Here is a 21,526-nt window from a genome sequence, read left to right on the forward strand (position 1 = left end):
AAGTTATACATAAAAAATGAATACATGGTATATGTCTGAAAGTTAAGAAACAGCTGAAAGTAATGGATACATTTTCAATCAGGGAATGGCAGATTAATTGTAATGCTACAAAGTAACAGATAATAATAATAACAAAAGTAAAAGAGATAACTAAATACTAGATACTTTTAGGAGGTACTGGAAAAACAGTACCGAACACATGCTGAAACCTGACACAAAAAAGGGTGGGAATCACTGGTGTATATGGGGAAACTCCTAAACTATCACTTACTATGTTTCCACCTGCATTTGCATAACATTCTCCAATGAAGGGCTCAGTGCCAGACGCACCGATTTGAATACAAACTGTCAATTTATCCCTTCCTGTTTGCTGGAATGCTAGTTAATAAGTCTGATCTGGATTAGAGAGCCACACATAAAGAGAATGGGATCCTACGTGAATAGGTCAGCATCAGGGACAAGGCTCTTCACGTGGGATGATTGAGTCCAGACAAATCCTTCCTAAGCTGTCATCCATCCCGATACTGGGATAGAGGAGGAAGAAAGGCATGCTCTTTAGAGAAAGTAAGGAAAAGTTTGATCTGAGATGTGTCAATTAAGACAAGAGTGACTTTTGCTTACTTAAGCAATAAAAAAAGCATACCATTGGTTAGTACTAGCATTTAGAAAAACCTGTATCAGGTGTTTCTGACCTTTTGTCTGTAGGCTGGTATCAGGCAGTGTTTATCTGTCATGCCACATGGATTTTGGCTCTGCTGAAGCATTCAAAACTAGAATAATGACAAACTAAAAGGCCTGAAAAGTAGTATTTTCATTTACCCTGAAGATTTCTTTGCTTTCCTGACACAGAAATGGATAATAAATATTTGTGTAAGCCAAATCCAATTGATTTTAAACATGGGCATCACTGGTTTCAGAATTACAAGTCACTCTGCTCTTTGTTTGCCATCATTTTTATGAAATTCGTTCTATGCATATTCAAAACACTTGAAGAAGCGCTACACTGAATCTTCTCCCGAGGACCAGAGATGGTAACAAAAGCTCCAACGCAGTTTCCTTGTTGTGACTCTGCAGGGTATCACCGCTGTGATGCATGGCTGGGTCACTGCGGGGGTCAGCAGGTCTTCAGTGTCTGTCTCGTTTTTAGGATTTAGTAACTGATTCGGATGCTCACAGGGACACCTTGTGTTTTTCATTGTCCAACAGTGTTTTTGGCTGAGTGCCTCAAAATTGATTTTTAATTATGGGAGTGGTAAAGACACACTTGTTCAGGCTTGTGTGTTGCAGCGATTATCATTTAGTTACAAAACACACCCTAACAGTTTACTGTGAAAAGACTGCAGTGAATTCACATTTCTAAGAACGCAGGTGCATAGGCAAACACATCCTTATACATGCAAACACACCCTTAATATCTGACTTAAAAATGAAGGATGGGTTGTTTTTACACTAAGGTAAGTTCAACCTGTTTATTTTTTAATGTTTTTTTTATTCCTTTTTAGTAGTCTTTTGGCATACCGTAACCTCAAGTTGCTCATTTGAATGTTCAAATCTGAACTTCTTGATTAAAAGTTGTTGTAATCGCCTGAAATATCTACTCACACACATGAAAGTATAATGACCACAGTTAAGACTCCAGTCCACTCCACTTTCTCTGGAACTGCTGTGCAATCTTTGATAATCGCACCATGTGTGTGTCTAAAATGAATTCTGCTGCATCTATAAATATATGAATGTTAATGTGATTTACTGTTTACATGCCAGCTTCATTAGGGTTGCGGAAAGGCTTAATAGATCCTTAGCACCAGCACAGATTTTTCCACAAAGTTGGCTAACTTCAGTTTCTGGCAAACATTCAACCAGAAACACATTAGTTTCAACATTTCAGCTTCAATCATTAAGCATTAAGAAACCAGTGCTGTCCAATCAACTAGACGAGTAAGATCTCTGTGACTTAACTTAATATCATGACTAATGCAGGTTGTAATTGCATCAGTGTCACAATCAATAGGCCATCTGCATTTTGTTCCAGTGATCAAGCAAAGATTTTGATGATTTTTGATGATTTGTTTCATTTTTAACTAATACTGCGTATTTACAAGTATCTATTAGTGTTTGTTAGTATTTATTGAATGTGTATCATAAGGGCTGGACTGGTAATTTGGCATACCGGGGTCAATATAATTGTTTTTTGTTTGTTTGTTTGTTTGTTTTTGGTCGATATGCTTATATAGGCAACAGGTCGTAGGCCCGCTGTGCACCGGACCTTCAAACACAGCAGCCCATTGGTACATTTTCATTATTGACACTGGATTGCCCAATCAAATATCTTAATTTCAAACTGTTCCCTCCCCTGCCAGCGTTCCCTGTGCGCCCGCGCACCTTGTATACGAGATTTTATTGTGAAAGACGTGGTTGATAAAGACAGCAAAACGAAAGGTGGAGCTGAAAAGCTGAGAGACAAAAAGAAAGAGAAACAAAAATGCAACAAAATGAGTCAAATTAACCGACATGTTAGTAGGTAGCTACATTGTCAACAGCAACAACTAGTAAAAAACCCTCGCGTCACAAACGACTGCTGTTGTTAGCACTAGTCTTGGAGAAGTGCAGGAGGAGAGACAAGTCCCAAAAAGAGAGTGGTAAGAATGATGGAGGGAAAAAATTAGAAGGGCAGAGATTCAAGTAAAATGAATGGCTACTTTGACCACAAGCCACCGCTAATAGCTAAAGTACAGCTTTTAAATATAACATGATGCACTACAGTATAACTCATTATTAGTCAGTACATAGTGTCGTGATTTCTTTTGTACCAGTCCAGGCCTGTCTAGCATGTATGCGGAATTTGTTAATGCCCCCCTGGGGATGAATAAAGTATCTATCAGTCTATCCCAATGACTGTGGTCTATCCACTTAAAATATCTTTATAGAGCCTTTATGTTTGTTGCAATTTCTGCTGCCCTCTTGGCCAGATCTCATTTTAAAAAAATACCATTTTTAATCTCAGAGAGACTTTTTTTGTACCTGGATAAATAAATAATGTATAAAATTCACTTTGTCAAAAGCTTGAATGCTGCTTACACATTGGAATGTTTTTGTGTTTTTGAGTCAGCAAGTCATTTATAACAGTTTAAATACGGGCATGTTTTTGGCAGATGATCACCTGTCTCCTGCCGCCCCGCAACCTGCAGACTTTGCCGCCCTCTGGTGGAGGCTGTCCGGCGGGAGGAGAGGGCGCAGGTCCGGTTGTTATGGTGAAGCATTTCCCCAGAGGGCTGGCTGAAGTTGGAGCTGCGGCGGACAGCAGCTGATTCAGTTTCACGGCTCGCACAGGACCTACCGCTGACAGGCAGCTCAACAGGTAAGATGTCGCCACTTTGTTTTTCTACTGTTTTACAATGAGTCTGCACGTCCTGCTCGGTTCAAACGATTGTGTATAAGTTGAACTTAGTTGTCGCTGAGACGTTGACGTTAATTATCTGAGGGCAGCGGCTCCGACTGCAGCGTCGGTGAACAGCGAGCTAATGCGAAGCTAAGGTAACGTTAGCATAATATGACTTCACCACAGGTAGCCGCACAACAGGTACGCTTACCAATTTTTCAACTTTATAAAGTCAAGCGTGTGGGATACAACTACTTTATGAGATCTACGAATGAAGCCAGTGGGGGAAGAGCCGCTTGCATTACCTGTCAGCAGACCATACACCTGTTGGGCTTGTCTATGAACCGCTAGGTCGGTTAGCTAATCCCGTGACAGGAGCTAAAGCTTCCGCTGCTGCCGCTGTTAAAATTTCCATTATTGTATTAATGTAGTTTAGCGCTACAGCGATCGAATCAAACTGTGATGAAAAAGTGAAGGTGATTTGGGACTAAGTTTAACTCTTTTTTTTTTTTTAAGCTAAATATATCACAGCAGCGTGAAAGGGCAACCTGCCAACTTATACAGTTAATTACCCTGACATAAAAAACTACAACTCATTTATCTTACATGCGGCAGCTCAGAGTTCAGGGTCAAGTAGATCCAATCATTTACTGAAATGGGTTTTGTTGGATAACTTTACCATTAGTTGAATTAATCAACTATTTTGCTAATAATAATATAATAATAAAAATAGCAAGCTCAGTCTGGCAAATGATATTACAGGTTGGTGACTGAATGAATAATAATGAAAAATTCTGATATCTTATGATAACATCTCTTTTCTCAGCTAAAAGCGAATTGTAAAGATAATTTTTTTGCTTATTGTGAAAATGGGCACACTGCACAGAGGCAGACCAACAAGTCTGAAGAGATTAAGGAAGAGAAATTCACGATCAAGCACGGCCCTTCAGCTATTTGACTTTAACCCTCCATCAATAACTTATTAACCTAAATAAACTCACAGGCATTTGTTCTTGTCAGGCCTATGTTTAAAGTTCCTCTTCAACAACATTGACTTGGTATGTAAAGTTAAATATTTGCAGGTTTCACAATATAGACTAAAATTAGCGTGAGGGCTCCTTGATACACGATGTGACAGCCCACACAGTGCTGCGTGCTTTCAGAGACTTAGGAAGAATGGATAAAAAGGCCGGACTGTGATTTTACAGCAACAGTAGCAATCGCCACTAAACTAATAGATACTTTATGAAAACAAAGACCTGAACTGTGAGGGTAATCCTGTCGGGTTTCTCTCTCTCTCGTCTTACTGAGGCATGTCTTTACTATCCCATTGTTGTTTTTAACAGATACAGCTCATCCTGTCACCTGGCACCATTTAAAGATTCCTTTTTTTTTGTTTCTTCGCCTCTCCTCCTCCGCTCCAGCATGACATGACCCTACTTCCTACTTACAACCAGTCGGAGGAGTTAAAGTCAAAGATAGTCTGGCTGTCTCCTCCCCATCCTGTCTCCTCCTCATATTCTTCTCTATCTCCTTCACATTCTTTCCTCCACATCCTTTTAACCCTCTCTTTCTCTCTCTCTGTCCACATCCTGTCTTCCAAAAAAAGCAGCGGCTCTTTTGCCTTCATCATTGTGGTTTTTTTTTTTCTCATGGTCTCTCCTAACCCTTGGCTGCTTGGTAGAATTACTGAGATTTCTGAGTGATTACATGGAGCAACTCAAACCTTAACACATGACAGGACTTATTGTAGATCCTCCTCCCTCGCTCTCATTTGTAGTGATTATAATTTGGTCCGTCCTTCGAGGGCTGCAGCTACAAATATTTTCTGTATCAGTACCCAAAATGGAAATTATTTCAAGGTATGTGACATCTTCATTTATCTTGCTTTGTCCAGCCATCAGCCCAAAAAGACGTTCAATTTAAAGCAAGTTTTTTTTCTTTTAACGCAGAGAAGCAGTGTACATGCTACACTTGGGTAACGCTTGGCTTTTTAATTAGAAATAATGGTTCATGATTTGACAAGCCATTCCCAGCTCTATCCCTTCTAACAGTGAGTATTTGTGAGTATCTGGCACACATTTTAGGCTACTTTGGCATTGTTTCAGATTGCAGGCGGGATCATTCCCGAATCATCAAGCTACACTGACTCAGCAATGTTTGTTTCAATGAGTGGGTCGGTAAGGTCCTCTGTTTCAAATCAAATAGCTCACCAGTCTGGAGGCTGTACACAGGAGCCGTCCGGTGCTGTTTTATGATGACAAAACCATGATTGAAGCACAGAGGACCAAGTGTGGCCAGATTTAAGGTTGGCTGTTTAGGCTGTATTTTCTGTTTTGATCAGTCCCACCCACCTGGTGAATGTTTGAGCCTCAGTATATGTATTCATAGTACTCTATTCATTCTAGCTGTTGAGTGAAAGGTTATATTTGTCAGCAGCTGTAGACAGACCTTCCTGTTAGGTCACTAGGTGGAAAATTAGTCAGAAGACAACAAGTGTCACATTGACGAAGGGACGTTTTCCCAAATATAATAATTGTTAGTCATATTTTTCAGCGTGTGTGTGAGTGTGCACTGTGGTGTCTGCCGTGCTAAAATTTGTACACTATCAGTGATCTCACCTTGTCTTTTCCTGTGTAGTTTCCTGTCTAGTCTTTGCCCAACACTGGGAATCACAAGGTTCTTCCACAGTCTTCCCACTAACAAATTCCCCATTCTTTATATAGCAGAAGCAAAACTAACAGACTCATGAGGCCGAGGTCTGTTGTGCATCAAGTGTTTGTAGTGAGTACATCGGTAAGGTAAGGTCACAGCATCGCAGAGAAATTAAAGCAAATTTTTAAAGATTATTATTGATATCATTTAGTTACATCATCCCAAAGTACGTGTACATGTCATTACAGTGTTGATGTTCAGATTTCCATTTATAGCTTTCTCCTCATTTCTTTTTGAATAGTTAGCAAAATCCTTCCTTAAAAGAACAAAAGGGCAGGGGAGGGGTTGCTCTTTGATGAACACTTGATGCTAGTGTATACTGTTGAAAATATACAGTGCTGTGCAAAAGCTTACATTTCTTTCCTGATTTCCCTCTACGAAAATGGGAAGTCGTTGCAGCTCTTTATTGAAATGTGCAAAACTACAAGAAATACAGTATAAAAACAAACAAACAAATTTTGTGCAATTCTAACACCTTTATTCTTCAGCACAGTCTGAACTCTCTTAGACAAACTGTCCTATAATTTGTTAAGTCCTCAGTTAACAAAAGATTGGTCAACTGAAGGATCAGATGCATCTCTCAGGCCCTGTGTCAGGTCTTTGATGGGCTTTTTTTCTTATTTCTTAAATATGTGACTTTCCGATAGTGTTCATGTGTTGTAGAGAGTCTTTAAGCCTGCCATGTCTTCTTTTATCCTCTACAAAAAAAGAGCACACATTGCTGAGATATGCACCGTTTTCAGCTAATATCTCTTGCAAACTATTTTATTTCTATCACACTGTTATCATCTTTGGCACTTTTCCTGGATTCAGCTTAAAAAATTGGAACAATTTATTTGTCTTTGTAAAAGACTGCTAGTAACAATTTGCCTTATGATACAGTGAAAAATATCTGTTATGTGTAGACACAACACTGGTTCCTTGAGTTAGGGTCCTTTTTCAGGCTTGAATGATTCATAGGCCAGTATTAAGTGGCTTAACAAACAAAACATTCCTCGGAAATGAAATGTGAAAGAAAAACTTTGAAATACCTCCAGAAAGCCTGGAGAACTGCTGGCCTCGCCCACTTGCAAGAAATTGCAAAGAAAAGAAAAATTGCAAGAAAGTCTGACTCCGTGGAAGCAAAATCTAAAGAAATCAGGCATGGCTCAAGACTTTGGCATATTACCGTAGTTTCAATATTTATCTTAGAAATATCCTCACATGGTGACACCTTGTCTAGCATTGACTACAACCAAGCTATTAATATGTCCAGAGAGGCAACACAGTATTGGGTCACTGACTGTTTATCTTGTAGTTTTTTTTTCTCTAGTTCACTTCTGAGCTGCTGGTCTGTCTGAGTAAGATAATATTTTCATGTTGTGAGGATACTGAAGATGTGTTTTCTCTTTTTCATAGCAACATGACTTGTAGTTTGTTTGGCTAAATCTGAACTATCAGAGTAATACTCTAAAGGGATAAACTTCCCTACTTTTAGGCTTTAAAGCAAAGACTGGACTGAAAAGTCGTGGTTTAAATGGAATCAAAACAAAACAAAACTGGACAGTATATGATTTAAAGAGACAGGATCAAGTGGAAGTGGCTGAGTTTGACACATACTATTTTTTGCGTCAGTGTGTAGCCACAAGTTAGCGGTGTTCACACTCACAGCAAATACTTTTGTGTACATTGTGACTATGAATCAGGTGCTCGCATTGTTTTGTTGATGATGGGCTAACACAGAATTACTTGCGACGTAGAACTTAATTTCTCCTTCAGTCCAATTTTTACCCCTTAACTGTAAAAGGCTAATGGGGTATTGTAGTCACCTGGGCAGGCAGTGTGGATGCCCATGTTTTTGCATGTGCTAACTATGCAATGTAGGATTTTCAAAAAATATACCAAAAGTGCATATATAAAAAATCTTGATGAGTTCAAATCTCAATGACCTCGATGTTAAGGCCCCAGAGTTCAGGTTTTCTGAAAATCTGGTGAATGTGATGACTGAAGAAGGAAGTCACCCAGGACATTCAAATTTATACCATAGATGCATCTACTAGGAGCCTGAGGGGTAGCACTGGTAGCTGTGAGAATCCACAGTATCCTGAGCAGAGTGCAGTTGTAACATAACATTATTTACACTCTCCAAGATTAGCTTGTGTAGTGAAAAACATGTACAAGGATGTTGTGTCTTCCAGAATTGGTCCTTGGCAAGAGAAATTGTCACTATGTTTCCTGCTGAAAGGATTTCGGAAGTATTATCACTGCTACGCTACTTGGTTATGAAATGGATACATTTATTATTAATGGTTTCAGGATTAGTTTCTTAGTGAAAAAGATATGATGGAGGTCCAAAAAACATTAGGCTTGGGACATTAATGTAAACCTGGAACTCTGGTGCTGTCGGTTAAACAAACAAATAAATGTGCTTCATTGGACCTTAGTATGAGAGGATGTCTTACATGTTTGCTAAGCTTAACACTCCACGGCATAACATCAGAATATATTGCTCTGATGCCAGAGTTTGTGTTTATGTGTGTAATCGTACATTTTAATTAGAAATAAATTTATGACATTATCTATGTTAAGTTGCACAGGCGAGAAAGTTGGCCTGTGTGTGATGTATCATGCCTCCCATTACTACTCGTGTGTAATTTTGCTGTGTGTTGAAGTCCCATAGTGTACAAAAGATGTATGCATGAGCGTTCACATGGACACAGTTTGTAACTTCTTCCCAAGGTAGTCTAATCACTTTTCCTACGTTCTACCTACCTCTCCAAGTCTGCCTGTCTGACTTGCTCACCAACATGGATATCTCTTCTTTCTCTCTTTGACTCCCTTTGTCTCGCTTTTATTTTCAGTTTGGTTTAATAGCATGAGTTAGTAAACTGTGGCTCCATATTGGTGTGGTTTACAGATTTTCCTAACAGGTGAAAGATCCCTAGTTTGATCCTGGGAGGAGAAATAAATCCCTTGAGCATTGCATCAGAAAGGAAATCTCAAGAAAAACAACAATCTGCCAAGTCAAACATGTGGAGCTATCTGCTGTGACGACCCTTTGTAAATAAGAGGGAAGCTAAAAGTAGCTTTTAGTGACCTATTGTTAATCTCCAACATTTTCTTTAGACTGTAATTTGAAAAGGATTCAGGAAGTGTTAAGTTTGGTATTAATAGCATAGTGTGGTAACTTTAACAGTGTTCTTGCATTTTCCTTGCATTATCTGCCATTGTGAATCAGTCAACACACCACATATATGACAGTTTTTTGAGGGATGGGTTGTTTTAAGTGACATATGTTTTTGATGACTGGATTTTATGCTTAAGATATATATGGATTAGGGCTGCCACAAACGATTATTTTGATAGTCGACTAGTCACCGATTATTTTTGCGATTAGTCGACTAATCAGATCATGCATCCATTGGACGTAAAATGTACACCTGAAAATATGTTAAACGTTTATTTTGTGACCCAGAAAGAATAATAATTGTAATATTAAAACTAACTAGCTGCCGCCATTGTTGACAACTGCGCTGGGCCGCGCTATGAATTCTGGAACACAGTTTCTTCTTCTTCGGGGTTTAACGGCAGCTGGCATCCTTGTACATGCAGTGCTGCCATCTTCTGTTTCAGTCCGTTATTACACTCTTAAATACTACTACTTATTCCTGCGTCTTTTGGGATCTTACAAAGCTTCAAACGACGCGTCGACTATTAAATTAGTCGTCGACGATTTTAATAGTCGACGTAATCGTGACTAGTCGACTAATCGTGGCAGCCCTAATATGGATTAACCACACTATGGCTGCATCCATAGGTTCATGGATATTTCTTAAAACTGATTTTTCTGAGTTTGTTTTGAAATTACAAAAAGCATTCTCAGGTGTTGTCAAGAGCATGCCAAGGCAAGAGGTGGTGATATCATCCTGAGAACTAATTCAATGTCCACTACAGAGGACATATTGAATAGACTATTGTTCTAATGACCCATTGAATAATCATTGAGGTTTTGCCGACATGTGACCACTATTAGCATGATGTCAATTTTTCTGCCATTCTGGATGTTTGACATTCATGGTGACCATGTAGGTTTAAGTGAATAAGTATGTAAATCACACACAGACATGGAGATCTGTCTGCAACAATCTGGCAACCTCCTGTTGCGAGGGGACAAATGAGTATTCCCTGAGTGGCTGTGAGTTGCTGAAGGTTGATTGCAGTTGCAGGAAAAATCATTGCTAAATACCAGTCATACAGAGACGGTCTACGGATTTGTCAGTTGCTAGGGAAAAATATGTATTCCTCAACCAGTTGGCAAAAACCTGTTTGTGATTTGGCTGTTATTATATTGCTATGGTCGTAGAATAAATCTAAGTGATGCACTTGTCTAGAAACATTTTTCAGATATTCTCCGAGCTCGACAAAAAACGGAGAAAAGTCTGATTCAAACTGTAAATGGTATGCTATCACTGGGTTAATAGTTGCCAAGTATTTGCACACAAAACATGAAACATTGCAGGCAACTGTAACCAAATCAAACACTAGGAGGTTTTTGATGCAGCACCTTCTTTGCAGCGATAACAATATGGTGGAAAACTTGTGAGCAATGTGGTCACGAGAATAAGAAACCACAATAATATAAGAAACCACAATAATGCTGTCATCCCCGAGTGATACACCATGTAAGATACACACCACAACAGTGGCAGGCCAGCACAGTTCCAGCAGGTCAGGTGAGGCCGTATTTTCATGGTGAGGGTGGAAACGCAGTAAACCGGTTTTATAGTCACAGGGACAAAAGGGGCACACTTTTATTGTCTGCTTAGTCAGTAGGATATCTTTATTCAGAAAGAGCGGTGAGGGCAGCCTTGATTCTCACAATGATCACTTTAGAAATGCAAATCATCAAATTCCATCTCTTTAATGTGCGCTGTTGTGAATTGCATATAAAAATAGTTTATCACTCTTTGTTTATGTAAACTCAGCAAACATGAAATGTTAGTGAAGTAAGAATCAAAGCATCTTTTTTCAGAAGAAATGAACTTCTGATGTGCACAAATCAAGTAGTGGCTGATTTTTGTGAAAGATGTGGACTAAGGGATGTATTTTAATATACAGGTGATATATTATGGCTTTGTTGTTTATGTCTGAGTGTCAACATTTAACATACCTTTTCATACTCAAAGCCTATCTTTAAAATTAGGTCACAGCACAGGATAAAATGTCAAAAACTCTAGGTTTGTGAGTCTGACAAAAACCCCAACATATTTAAGATATTTTTCCCACTGATCTCTCAGATTGTGTCTGGAATTATCCCACTAATACATCAGTAAAGTTCTTGAAGGGATTTTTCCAGATTTCTCTAATCCTTTTTCCCTTTAAAGCCCCTTAAAATGCCACAAAACTTATTCCCCTTTTCATTAGTTAAGTGCAGTATAACCAAGGCCACTGACTGTGATTGGACTATTCTTTAAATATTTGCCGTATACTTACTGTTTACTTTTGACTTTTACAGTGCTGATTTGTGGATACTATGGCTTTCTTCTCTGAGGAAGAAAGGTTAAAAAGCTATGTTGTATAATTGTTGGTACATTCTAATTGAAACTAACCTTCATTACACATATCTCTGTCCTGTGTATTCCAAGTCTGCATTAATCTGTGTGTTTAAAAGACAGATCTGGGTAGTAGCCTTCAATCCATGGAGAGAGTCAGAGTGTGACCTTAAACTAAGGAAATCCTTACATTGTAGCTTGTGACAAAGGGTGAAGGGTTAGGTATCCTGAAAATAGTAGGTGTACACAGAATACTAATAGTTCTTGCCTGTCCCCAAGGCAAGAGCTATTAGTCTTTCAAATGGCAGGGTAAAACCCTATTTAAAAAGCACAATTATAGTTCTTTGTATGCTATATCATATTGCACACAAGGCTTTAAGATATAGGCCTCTGCACTTAGTTTGTAACAAAGGACTATTTGTGTTTAATACAACTATTAAACAACTATTAAAAACACTGTTGGAGTCTTAATGAGGTGAAAGTCCAAGAGGACCGCTGTAATTGTTATGTCTAATGATTCTACACTTGATTGCCCTCTAATCTTGCTGATTTATGGACCGGTGTGTTCTCCCAGCCTTGTTTTTTTTTTGTTTTTTTTTGTTTTGTTTTTTTGGTCGTCATTGGTACCATGTTGCAGTAGCTATGTCCTGGGACTACAGTCTTATTCTTATCAGTCACTCTCTCTATCTCACTGAGTGCCTCTAGTTGACCTTCCTCTCAGCGCTCACTGGCCCAGGCCTAAATAATAAATGAACAGCCTGGAAAGAGCTGAGTGTGTGAGCCGCGTATCTCTACTTGGAAGTGAACGAAAGCCAATGAGAGTGATCTCACTGCCCAGGGTTGTCAGGGGTGGGAACTTGCACCATAACAGGTCACATACTTGTTACTTAACTGCATTGCCACAACATCCATCACTCACTCTCACCGTGTGAATACCCTGTAACACATGTAATGTGTGTGCTGGGCTGCAGGGTGTGTCAGTCATTAATGAAAAGCATCCCACCCTCTCAAGTTTCCTTCAGGAGAGGAGTGGGAGAGGAGGGAGTAGGGGAAAGGAGCTCAGGGGTTAAAGATAACAGGATTAAGAGAGCAGTATGTTTTCATTATACTGTAACATAGCCCCGACATTTTGTCTCACTGCAGTTTTTCCTTCTCTCTCCCTGACCCACAGGCTGAAGACAATGTCATTCAAGTTGGTGAACACGTTATACCACATCTTTTGAAGATTTACCAAAAAGTGCACCAACACTATCAACAGGAAGTTGTGAAATGTTATTTCACCACCCAGAAATATTTTAATTCTGTCAAATATTTTTTATTGTCAGTAACTGAAGTAGGACTCCTTTTTATTCTCATTGGATGTTTGGTTCTTTCCACCTTGTGGATTTGTTTTTCACTGCTGCCTATGGATTCTCACAAATCCACACCTCCTTTGGACCATATACTGAAGTATGATTGCTATCCGTTTGGATTAGAAGCTAAGATAGACTGACCTTTATAGTTCTGTTGTGTTTTTTTTGTTTTTTTTCTGTTTGCCAAGTGGATGATTCGCCAAGTTACCGAAAGTAGAAATGGATTGGAGGACTGACAGCTGGTTGAAATCTACCCTTTGGATTATTATGTTTTGGACACCTTCCTGCTGCTATTTTACTTTAGCACGATAAGAGTTTTTAAAGATGGGAAAGAGACAGAAATATCTGTCACCTGATTGCACGACTTAGTTTTTTTTTTCCCCATCGTATTTCTGACATTTTTGCTGTTTTTTGTGGTTCAGGTTACTTTTGAAGATGAAGTGCAGCATCTTTTTGTGTTCTCCCACCCTGATGTAGGCCTCTTTGGCTTCCCTTTAAAAAGGACAAGAGAGGCATATGATAAATTAAGAAGGCTGAAACCCCCTAAAGGATATCCTCACATAATAAGTGAAAGAAACAGTACTATAGTAGCTGAGCCGCTGTGGCAGCCAGTGGCGGTATCATGGCAGCAGAACACGGCGAGCTGCTTGCTGAGATGGCAACCATGGGGCGTCTGAGTGCCACAGAACGGCTCAAGCATGCCAAGAAGCGACGCGCTCAGCAGCTGAAGGCTTGGGCACAGATGGAAAAGGATGCAGCAAGAGGGTCGAGGGCCAAAGCAGATAAGAAGAAGCCACGCACCAGCAAAGTGACATTCCCCAGTGCTGTCACCCTGCTTGATGCTGCTTCCCGCAACGACCTGGATGAAGGTGGGTATACACACTGCACAAAAAGTTCATAATCAGAAGACAACAATTTTTTCAAATGCTTCAGCTTAAACGCAGTGATTTTTAGAGCATCAAAGTGCAAATATATACTAATCCAGGGTATTGACACCTGTAGAAAACTGATCAAGATCTCAGAAACGTGTGAAGGGAGACCCCAGAAGTATTGGGGTGCCATGAACTGACTGTAATGCCAAGGCTTCTTTGTCCTGTAGCTGTTGGCATTTGCTGAAAGAAGCTCTTGCACTGTAAAAACCAATGACTTACAGGAAATGAAAAATTTGTACTGAATATATCAGAGATTAAAAATAGTATTAAGAGCTTTATTGCAAGTTGTTGGATCTAAGCTAGTTGGTAAGGTGGTAAATCACAATTTTTGTGTTTGTTTGTTTGTATTTTTATGGAAAAGACTCTGCCCTGGTGGTCATGCATAATCTGTATGTACATGATTGTAAATTTCTTTTTTCTTTTTTGCTAGTGAGGGAGATGCTTAACAGCGGAATCAACCCAGATCTGGTCAACGAGGATGGACTGACAGCTCTGCATCAGGTAACATGCATTTAGCTCCAGGAGCCACCAGTTGACCACTGTTCACTGTTAACACTGCCAGTTGTACAAACTTAAATGCCTCCTCTCACTTACCTAGTTCTGCCTTTGCACTAATCAAATGCTAAATGTATCATCAACATTACTGATTACACACAAAGCAGTGTACCAGTTTACATGGCATGATTTTGTTATAGCCGGTAAAACCACATGTTGCACATACACCACTGTCAACATTTAGGCCACTTCTGTTCTGTGTCTGTGTTTATGTTTGTTTGTGTGTGGTCACAGTTTTGAGCTCACCAAGTACTAGTTGTGTTTATTATGTCTTAACGTTTTCTTATCTTAAGTTACTTTACATAAAGAAAGTAGTTATTACCCTGGATTATAGATGGAAAAGGTGAAAAAGTTTTTTTTTTTTCTTGCATTCCTATTTCTGGGCAACCTCAGTCACATTTAACCACCATAATATTGCTGTGTTTTGTTAGTTGAGACCTTAAGACACCTTAAATCTTTGCAATTTTCTCACCCCTTTTTAATTTCTCCTTATATGTTCACACATACACGCACTACTACACACTCCTGAGAGGACTGTTTGTTAGCACAGAGAACTCTTTATAAGAGCAGTTTGCTTTGCCGTTTCCCTTGGAAAATTTGGTGTTTACACAGAGGGCTGAGTACATGCAAATTCTTTTCTTTATCCAGTGCTTTAGTTGACATTAATACTAATGTTTAGATTTTTCTACCTCTGCTTGTGGTCATTTTTCAACATCATATTTTTTCCCCAAGTTTATTCCATCCGTTTTTAATAAACGGTCCCCCATTTTCAAAGGCTTCAAGTTAATTGGAAAACTGACTGACAGGCAGTTTCCATGACAAATTAAGCAGAAGAATAGTTGCATTTGGGATTTTCTCACTGGAACTCCTAACACGATGTTCAATGAGATGTTGATGTAAGTGAGGGAGACCATGATTAGGCGGAAAATCCACACAAACCTACCATAAATGGAGGAAAAACTTGAGGTGGGTTCAAATCAGCATCTGCTTCATTTTTAAAAAGAAGGAATGCTCTGGTCATGTCAGCAAAAACAAAAGTCCTTAAAGACCCAAGAAAACAGCTAAAGTGCATTATGACATAATTATTTCTGTGATTGAGAAAAACAATTTCACAACATCTGACTAAGTCAAGAACACTTTCAATCCCTCTCAAGGTTTGCAAGTAAGAGACGCCTTTATAAATGTAAATACAGAGGGTTTACCAAAAGGAACAAACTACTAGTTACAATCAAGAACAAGATGATCAGATTAGACTTTGATAGAAAACCTCTAAAAGAGCCTGCACAGTTCTGGAAACAAAAGCTTTGTACAGATGAAACCATGATGAACTTGTGCCAGAGTGATGGGAACAGAAAAGTGTGGTAAATGAGAGAAACAACAAGATGAACCAAAGCAGACCACACTATCTATCAAACTTGGTAGGAGCAGTGTCATGGTATGGGCATGTATGGATGCCACAGGCCACTAGTGTTTATTGATAATGCAATTGCTGATAGAATGTCAGGATGAGCTGTGAAGTCTACAGGGCTATACTTTCTGCTCACATTCAGTGAAATGCTGCAAAACCGATCAGAAACACAGTGTTAATGGATAATGGGCCAAAGGAAACTGCAAAAGCATCCAAAGAGTTTCTCAAGGCAAAGACATGAGACATTCTTCAATGGCCATGTCAGTCAGCTAATCTCAAACAGAGCATGTTTTCACAAACATGAGTCTCACAAACAAGCAGCGGCTGAAGCATCTCAGCGGAGGAACAGAATTTGGTGATGTCCTTGGTTTCTAGAATTTAGGGAGTCAGTCACTGCAAACGGTTTATATCAAGGTGTTGATAACAATCCTTACATTTAAAAGATTTATGTTGGTTTGTCCAATTACCTTTTGAGATTTCCAAAAATGGAATATATAAAAATATATAAAAATAGCTGTAATTCCTAAATGGTTATTACAGTACTTTGATTACATCCAATGGATTCAAATGGAAATTTTGCACTTCAATTACATCATACTTAAAGTTGCACACTGGCAAAAGCACAGTATTAAAAAAGATTCTGTCATTCTCCAAAAACTTATGGACCCAATTGTATCTGCTGTCTGTTTTCAGTGCTGCATTGATGATTTTGTGGAGATAGTGCAGTGTCTGCTAGACGCTGGTGCCAATGTGAATGCTTGTGACAGTGAGTTGTGGACCCCTCTGCACGCTGCTGCCACCTGTGGACACACTGGTCTGGTGCAGCTCCTGATTCAGGCGTGAGTGCGGCCTCACATCATAACTTTTCTGTTTCTGTCACAAAATGTTTAAATTTCTAAGCTAATATATTTTGTTTATAATGTGCTTTTTTTCATTTCAACCTCAGTGGATGTTATTTACTGGGCCACATTAGAGACTTAGAGCCTTGTTGGGAAGAGAAAGCAGTTTCTGAACCCAATGCAAATAAAACGCTTAGCAGCTTTGCATATTAGGGTGTGTCACTCTAACTCGGGTCTTTTTGCATATGGATATGTGTGCTTCCAGTGGGGCCGATCTGCTGGCTGTCAATGCGGATGGCAACATGCCTTATGACATCTGTGAGGATGAGGCTACCCTTGAGCTGCTGGAGATGGTTATGGCTGAACAGGGTCAGTGAAAAGTTTGTGAACAGATTAACTTTCCTGCCTTTGACAGGTCGGGAAAAAGAGGCATGATCAAGCTTAACTTACCTGTCATTTATCACATTTGAAATCAGATGGCCAACATTTATGTGCAGTCCCAAAGTAGGAAGAAAATAAATCCAAGTCCAAGTGATCTGTTCAATCTTGTCCTTGTGTGTCTTGTCTTGTGAAGGGATAACTCAGGACCGTATAGATGAATGCAGAGGGGCTAAAGAGGCGGCTATGCTGGCTGACATTCAGGCTCTGGTTCAGAGCGGAGCAGATTTAAACGCACAAGATGATAATGGAGCAACTCTGGTGAGACACAAGGACACATGCACATGAACTGTGTGGTGTACTTAAGATTTGTCAGCTCAGAGTTCAAGTCTATATCTAATGCTGTAAATCTAGATATTTTGAAAACATCTGATTAGAAATGCAATAATCCCCTGACTGTTAACAGGTTGCACAGGTTTCCTGCTTTCTTTGTAATGTTTTACCAACCATTTCTGTAACATTCAGCCAATGTAATAATAATATAAAGGTTCAGAGAATTGAGAAAATATTTTCTTAATTTTATTTTGTTGTGAAATTTTGTTCTTTACTGACATGCAGTTTGTTTTCTTTATTCTTTTAGCTCCATATCGTATCTGCTAACGGCTATATGTCTGTGGCTGAGCTGTTACTAGAGAACAAGGCTCAGGTGGATGTGAAGGACTCTGATGGGTGGACTCCACTGCATGCTGCCTCCTGCTGGGGACAGGTTCATACTGCTGTCATGCCTAAAGCAACCAGTTTTCTGAAATGACTCATTCATAGTGTTTTGTGTTTTTTGTTCCATAGATGCAGATGGTGGAACTGCTGGTGGCACATGGAGCCAATCTAAATGCAAAGTCCGTCTTAGAGGAGACACCACTAGGTGAAACTAGAGTATTGTTGTTGCTGCTGTTTCTGCCTTTAGTATCAAACTTGTTCATGAGAGACACACAAGTGTTAAACTTGCTTTTGCTTTTCAGATGTATGTGTTGATGAGGAAGTCAGAGCCAAACTGATGGACTTGAAGCACAAACATGATGCCATCATGAAGAGCCAGGACAGGCAGAAAGGCACACTGCAAAGACGAGCGTCTAGCACAGGAAGCAGAGGGTGAGCGTGGAGCTCAGTGGAACCAGAGAGTGAAAAGCATACATTGAAGTTGAAACGGTTCATTGTTTTACTGCTTCCCCTCCTGTCTCTCATTTCTCTGTGCAGTAAAGTGGTGCGTCGCGTCAGCGTGAACGAGCGCTCCAGTCTCTACCGCCGGGAGCACCACAAAGAAGCCATGGTGTGGCAGGAGCGCGGTCGACAGCCCGAGCCACAGGATGATGATGAGGACAGACAGACCGACAATGAGTTGCACCAGCATGCCACCATGGTGATGGAGGTTTTGTTTGGAAAATGTTTCTCATGACTGTTTTTGTGACCATTGCAAACAGTATAAATGTTTTGTGGTTTGTTTGGTTTTTTTTTTCCCCTTGTGTTTTAGGTTGCTGCTCATGGTGCAGCAACATCACATTTGGAAGAACTGGAGGCTGCAGACAGGAAAATTATGCCCAGCCTAGGGAATGGAGAGACCTCTGTTTCTCTGGCATCTTCTGTACCTGGAGAGCAGTGGAGTGGGGGAGGAATCATGGAGCGCAGCGCCTCCTACCAGCTCGGCTCTGCGTCTGGAGCGGGGTCTGCAGAGGGCGAGGGGGCAGATAATATGACTCGGGAGAAATCACACCACACCTTGGCTGACCTGAAACGCCAGCGGGCAGCTGCTAAGCTCAATAAATACCAAGCACCTGCACCACCGCTGCCCTCGCCCGTTGAGGAGGAGCCCTCTGTTGCAGCAGCTGAGGTTACAGCCACTCAGGCTCAGCCAGAACCTGATATGACACCTGCCGCCGAGGCAGTCTCCCCCAGCCAGGTGTACTTCACCCCAGCCAGTGGAGATCCTCCACTTCTGAAACTTCGAGCCCCTGAGGAAGAGCAGTCCAACAATAAGGAGCCTTGCTGTGGACTCATGTAGAAAGAATCATGCAATCAGACAAATATGCTGCCTATAAAGTACAAAAGCTGGTGGCAAAAAGTGGCAAAAAAAAAAACCCTGTTAAAACAGACATGCTTTAAGTGAATCACTGGAGACTCTTTAGGTTAAGGCTACATGCCAATGATGGATCAATCTGCTTTGCATTCCAAGTGAACTGAAGTGCAATCTGTGATTATTCCCCCTTTGATTAGCTTTCTCACTTCTGTTGCACATTTCACACCTTTAGCAGGTCCTAGCTTTCCCTCCTGCTTCACCTACAGAAGAACTCCAGATTCTAGTGTTGCAGTTAGAAGCCGACAGCTCCACCACTCTATTTTTTGGGGCATTACATTACTCATCTCTTAAATACACAATTAGACTGGCTGAAAGCCTTAGAATCATGTGAAGTTTTATAGATAAGGCAGAAGACTGAATTGCAGCTGATTTATTTTAAATTAATGAGGTTCTTTTTTTTTCTTAATGAGTGCTATGACAGGTACATGATCTACATTAGCGTACATTTGTGTGGTAAACAAGAGTGAAAGAGGTTTGTTTCTTTATGCGGGATTGATCATGATTGGTTTAATCAATATTCTGAATTTATATTTAATGAAGATGGACCGTTTCCATGCTTGATTAATTTTTTTTTCTCCTCTGCTTTGGGCTGAAAAAAAAGTTTCTCTTGTTGCTTTCAAGTGCGCAAAATTTGAAATGCTGCAATTTGCTAATGAAGCATTTGTCTCTACTTTGGGGAAATTTAGCTCAGCCCGTCATCATCATCTACCAGATTCCTATTTTTCTGTCAGTATTTCTATTTTTCTACCCTCAGAATATAATCATATTATTTATTCTTCCTGATCCGGAGACAATTTATAAAAAGAAAATTACGATACATTTGTGTTAACTGAATTGTCAAAGAGTCTGTTTAGTTTTCTTGTCAAACTGAGCAAACGTATCACGATTGTTTATCAGAGGTTGGTGCCTTCATTAAATGTCTTATTTAAAAAAAAAAGTTTTGCAATGCTTGCACGAAGTCCCACGTTTAAATTTTGTGAGCAGTGGGATTATTACATAATCTGTCTGACATGGACTTGATGTACGCTCAAGCACTCTTAATTTCTGTATTGCATTTCAGTTTTGTTAGTGATTTTTACTGATCCCTGTTTAGAAAAACAAAACATAAAAACATGTTTTCACAAATGATTTTTGTATATATATTTTTTTTAAATGCAAAAACTCTTAATGAATGTATCTGGATGTTATGACCGGGACGCTTACAGGGAGGGGATCGGATAGTGGGTTTAAAATGAAATATTTTATTCCAACTTATATTTTTAAGTGTGTGATTTGAGGCACAGATTTGATCAGGTTATTGCCTTATAGTTGGTTCAAAAAAAGCTGAACATATCCTAGTCTGTCTTGTTTGTTTGATGTTGATGACAGCTCCCTCTTGTGGTAAAAATGATCAGCTGAATATTTTTTACTTGCCCTCACTCCCCCTTTTGTCTTCCTCTTAGATCAGATCAGTCACTCTCTGACTTTCCGCACATCTCGAATGACACAGTCTGTTCCGAGCCATCTGCCAGAACTGCAGCTAATACACAATGACAGCTTATTTAGGTGGTTTGACATTGTGGTGCACCAGAATTACCTTCATCCACACACAGAAATATATGCACACAGATCCTTATGTTGTATAAGGCCTCAGTAACAGTTACCCTTATGGGGAGGGAGTGTGTTAAAATTGGAAGCTGCTTATGTTCAGACTTGTTTTGACTGTGAGCCAGCACCACTGAGTTACAAGGACCGAGCCTGTAAGTCTCTCTTTTAGTAATTATATAGCTGTTGCACAACATAAGGTATGTGATGTTGAACTGTCATTTAACGTTGAGGTAAAGTTGGAACAGATGATGCACTTACAGTCTGACAAAATGCACATGAAAGTCACCAGGGCATCACATGCTTGCGTGTGAACTGTTTTAGTTTGGGATATCAAATGTCTTTCCCAAACTCTTTCCAAGACATCTGGGGGGTGTCTCACACTGTCCTACAGATACACACTCACAAACCTTTTCTCTTTCTCTGATTAAAACAAATGACATGCAAAGGAAGGAAATTTCCATGTGAAGGTAAATTTTATTTGACATTGCACCCCCCGCATCAAGTTCCTCTGCATTCTTTGCCAGATAGGTGGTTTTTCTCTGGCACTGTAGTTCCTTTCGCATGAAAAGACAGAACTGTGATGTGGTGTGGAAGTAATTTATTAACCCATACCTTCGTGCCATAGACCAATAACCTAAACCAAAATACAGTATACAAAGCAAAAGAATGAATATAGTTCTAAGAAGTTTGAAAGTCAATATTTGGTAATGACCACTATT

General features: G+C 39.7%; 1 protein-coding gene across 3 annotated transcripts; it reads left to right on the top strand.

Moving 5' to 3' along the window:
- The first annotated feature begins 456 nt into the window (after positions 1-456).
- ppp1r16a (protein phosphatase 1, regulatory subunit 16A) lies at positions 457-20,348 on the top strand. Of its 3 annotated transcripts, none has more exons than XM_019363193.2 (12): positions 457-564; positions 3,153-3,358; positions 12,797-13,846; positions 14,340-14,410; positions 16,566-16,711; positions 16,977-17,080; positions 17,286-17,410; positions 17,730-17,855; positions 17,936-18,011; positions 18,109-18,238; positions 18,344-18,506; positions 18,618-20,348. In XM_019363193.2, the coding sequence occupies exons 3-12, from the start codon at positions 13,600-13,602 to the stop codon at positions 19,143-19,145; spliced, it is 1,716 nt and encodes a 571-aa protein (XP_019218738.1). In that variant the 5' UTR covers positions 457-564; positions 3,153-3,358; positions 12,797-13,599; the 3' UTR covers positions 19,146-20,348. The 3 variants fall into 3 exon arrangements, with proteins under 3 accessions (XP_019218738.1, XP_019218737.1, XP_019218739.1); XM_019363192.2 differs by lacking the exon at positions 457-564 and adding an exon at positions 2,453-2,639; XM_019363194.2 differs by lacking the exons at positions 457-564; positions 3,153-3,358 and adding an exon at positions 5,043-5,241.
- The last annotated feature ends 1,178 nt before the right edge of the window (positions 20,349-21,526 follow it).

Source organism: Oreochromis niloticus, linkage group LG9 (assembly GCF_001858045.2).
Source record: "Oreochromis niloticus isolate F11D_XX linkage group LG9, O_niloticus_UMD_NMBU, whole genome shotgun sequence".
In the NCBI taxonomy this organism is placed as follows: Eukaryota; Metazoa; Chordata; class Actinopteri; order Cichliformes; family Cichlidae; genus Oreochromis; species Oreochromis niloticus.

Bases quoted from the DNA above. Each gene is read 5' to 3' on its own strand.
- ppp1r16a (XM_019363193.2), top strand. From the start codon at position 13,600: ATGGCAGCAGAACACGGCGAGCTGCTTGCTGAGATGGCAACCATGGGG. The intron at 18,239-18,343 runs GTGAGCGTGGAG...TTCTCTGTGCAG, and splicing joins TCTAGCACAGGAAGCAGAGG to TAAAGTGGTGCGTCGCGTCA. The intron at 18,507-18,617 runs GTGATGGAGGTT...CTTGTGTTTTAG, and splicing joins TGCACCAGCATGCCACCATG to GTTGCTGCTCATGGTGCAGC.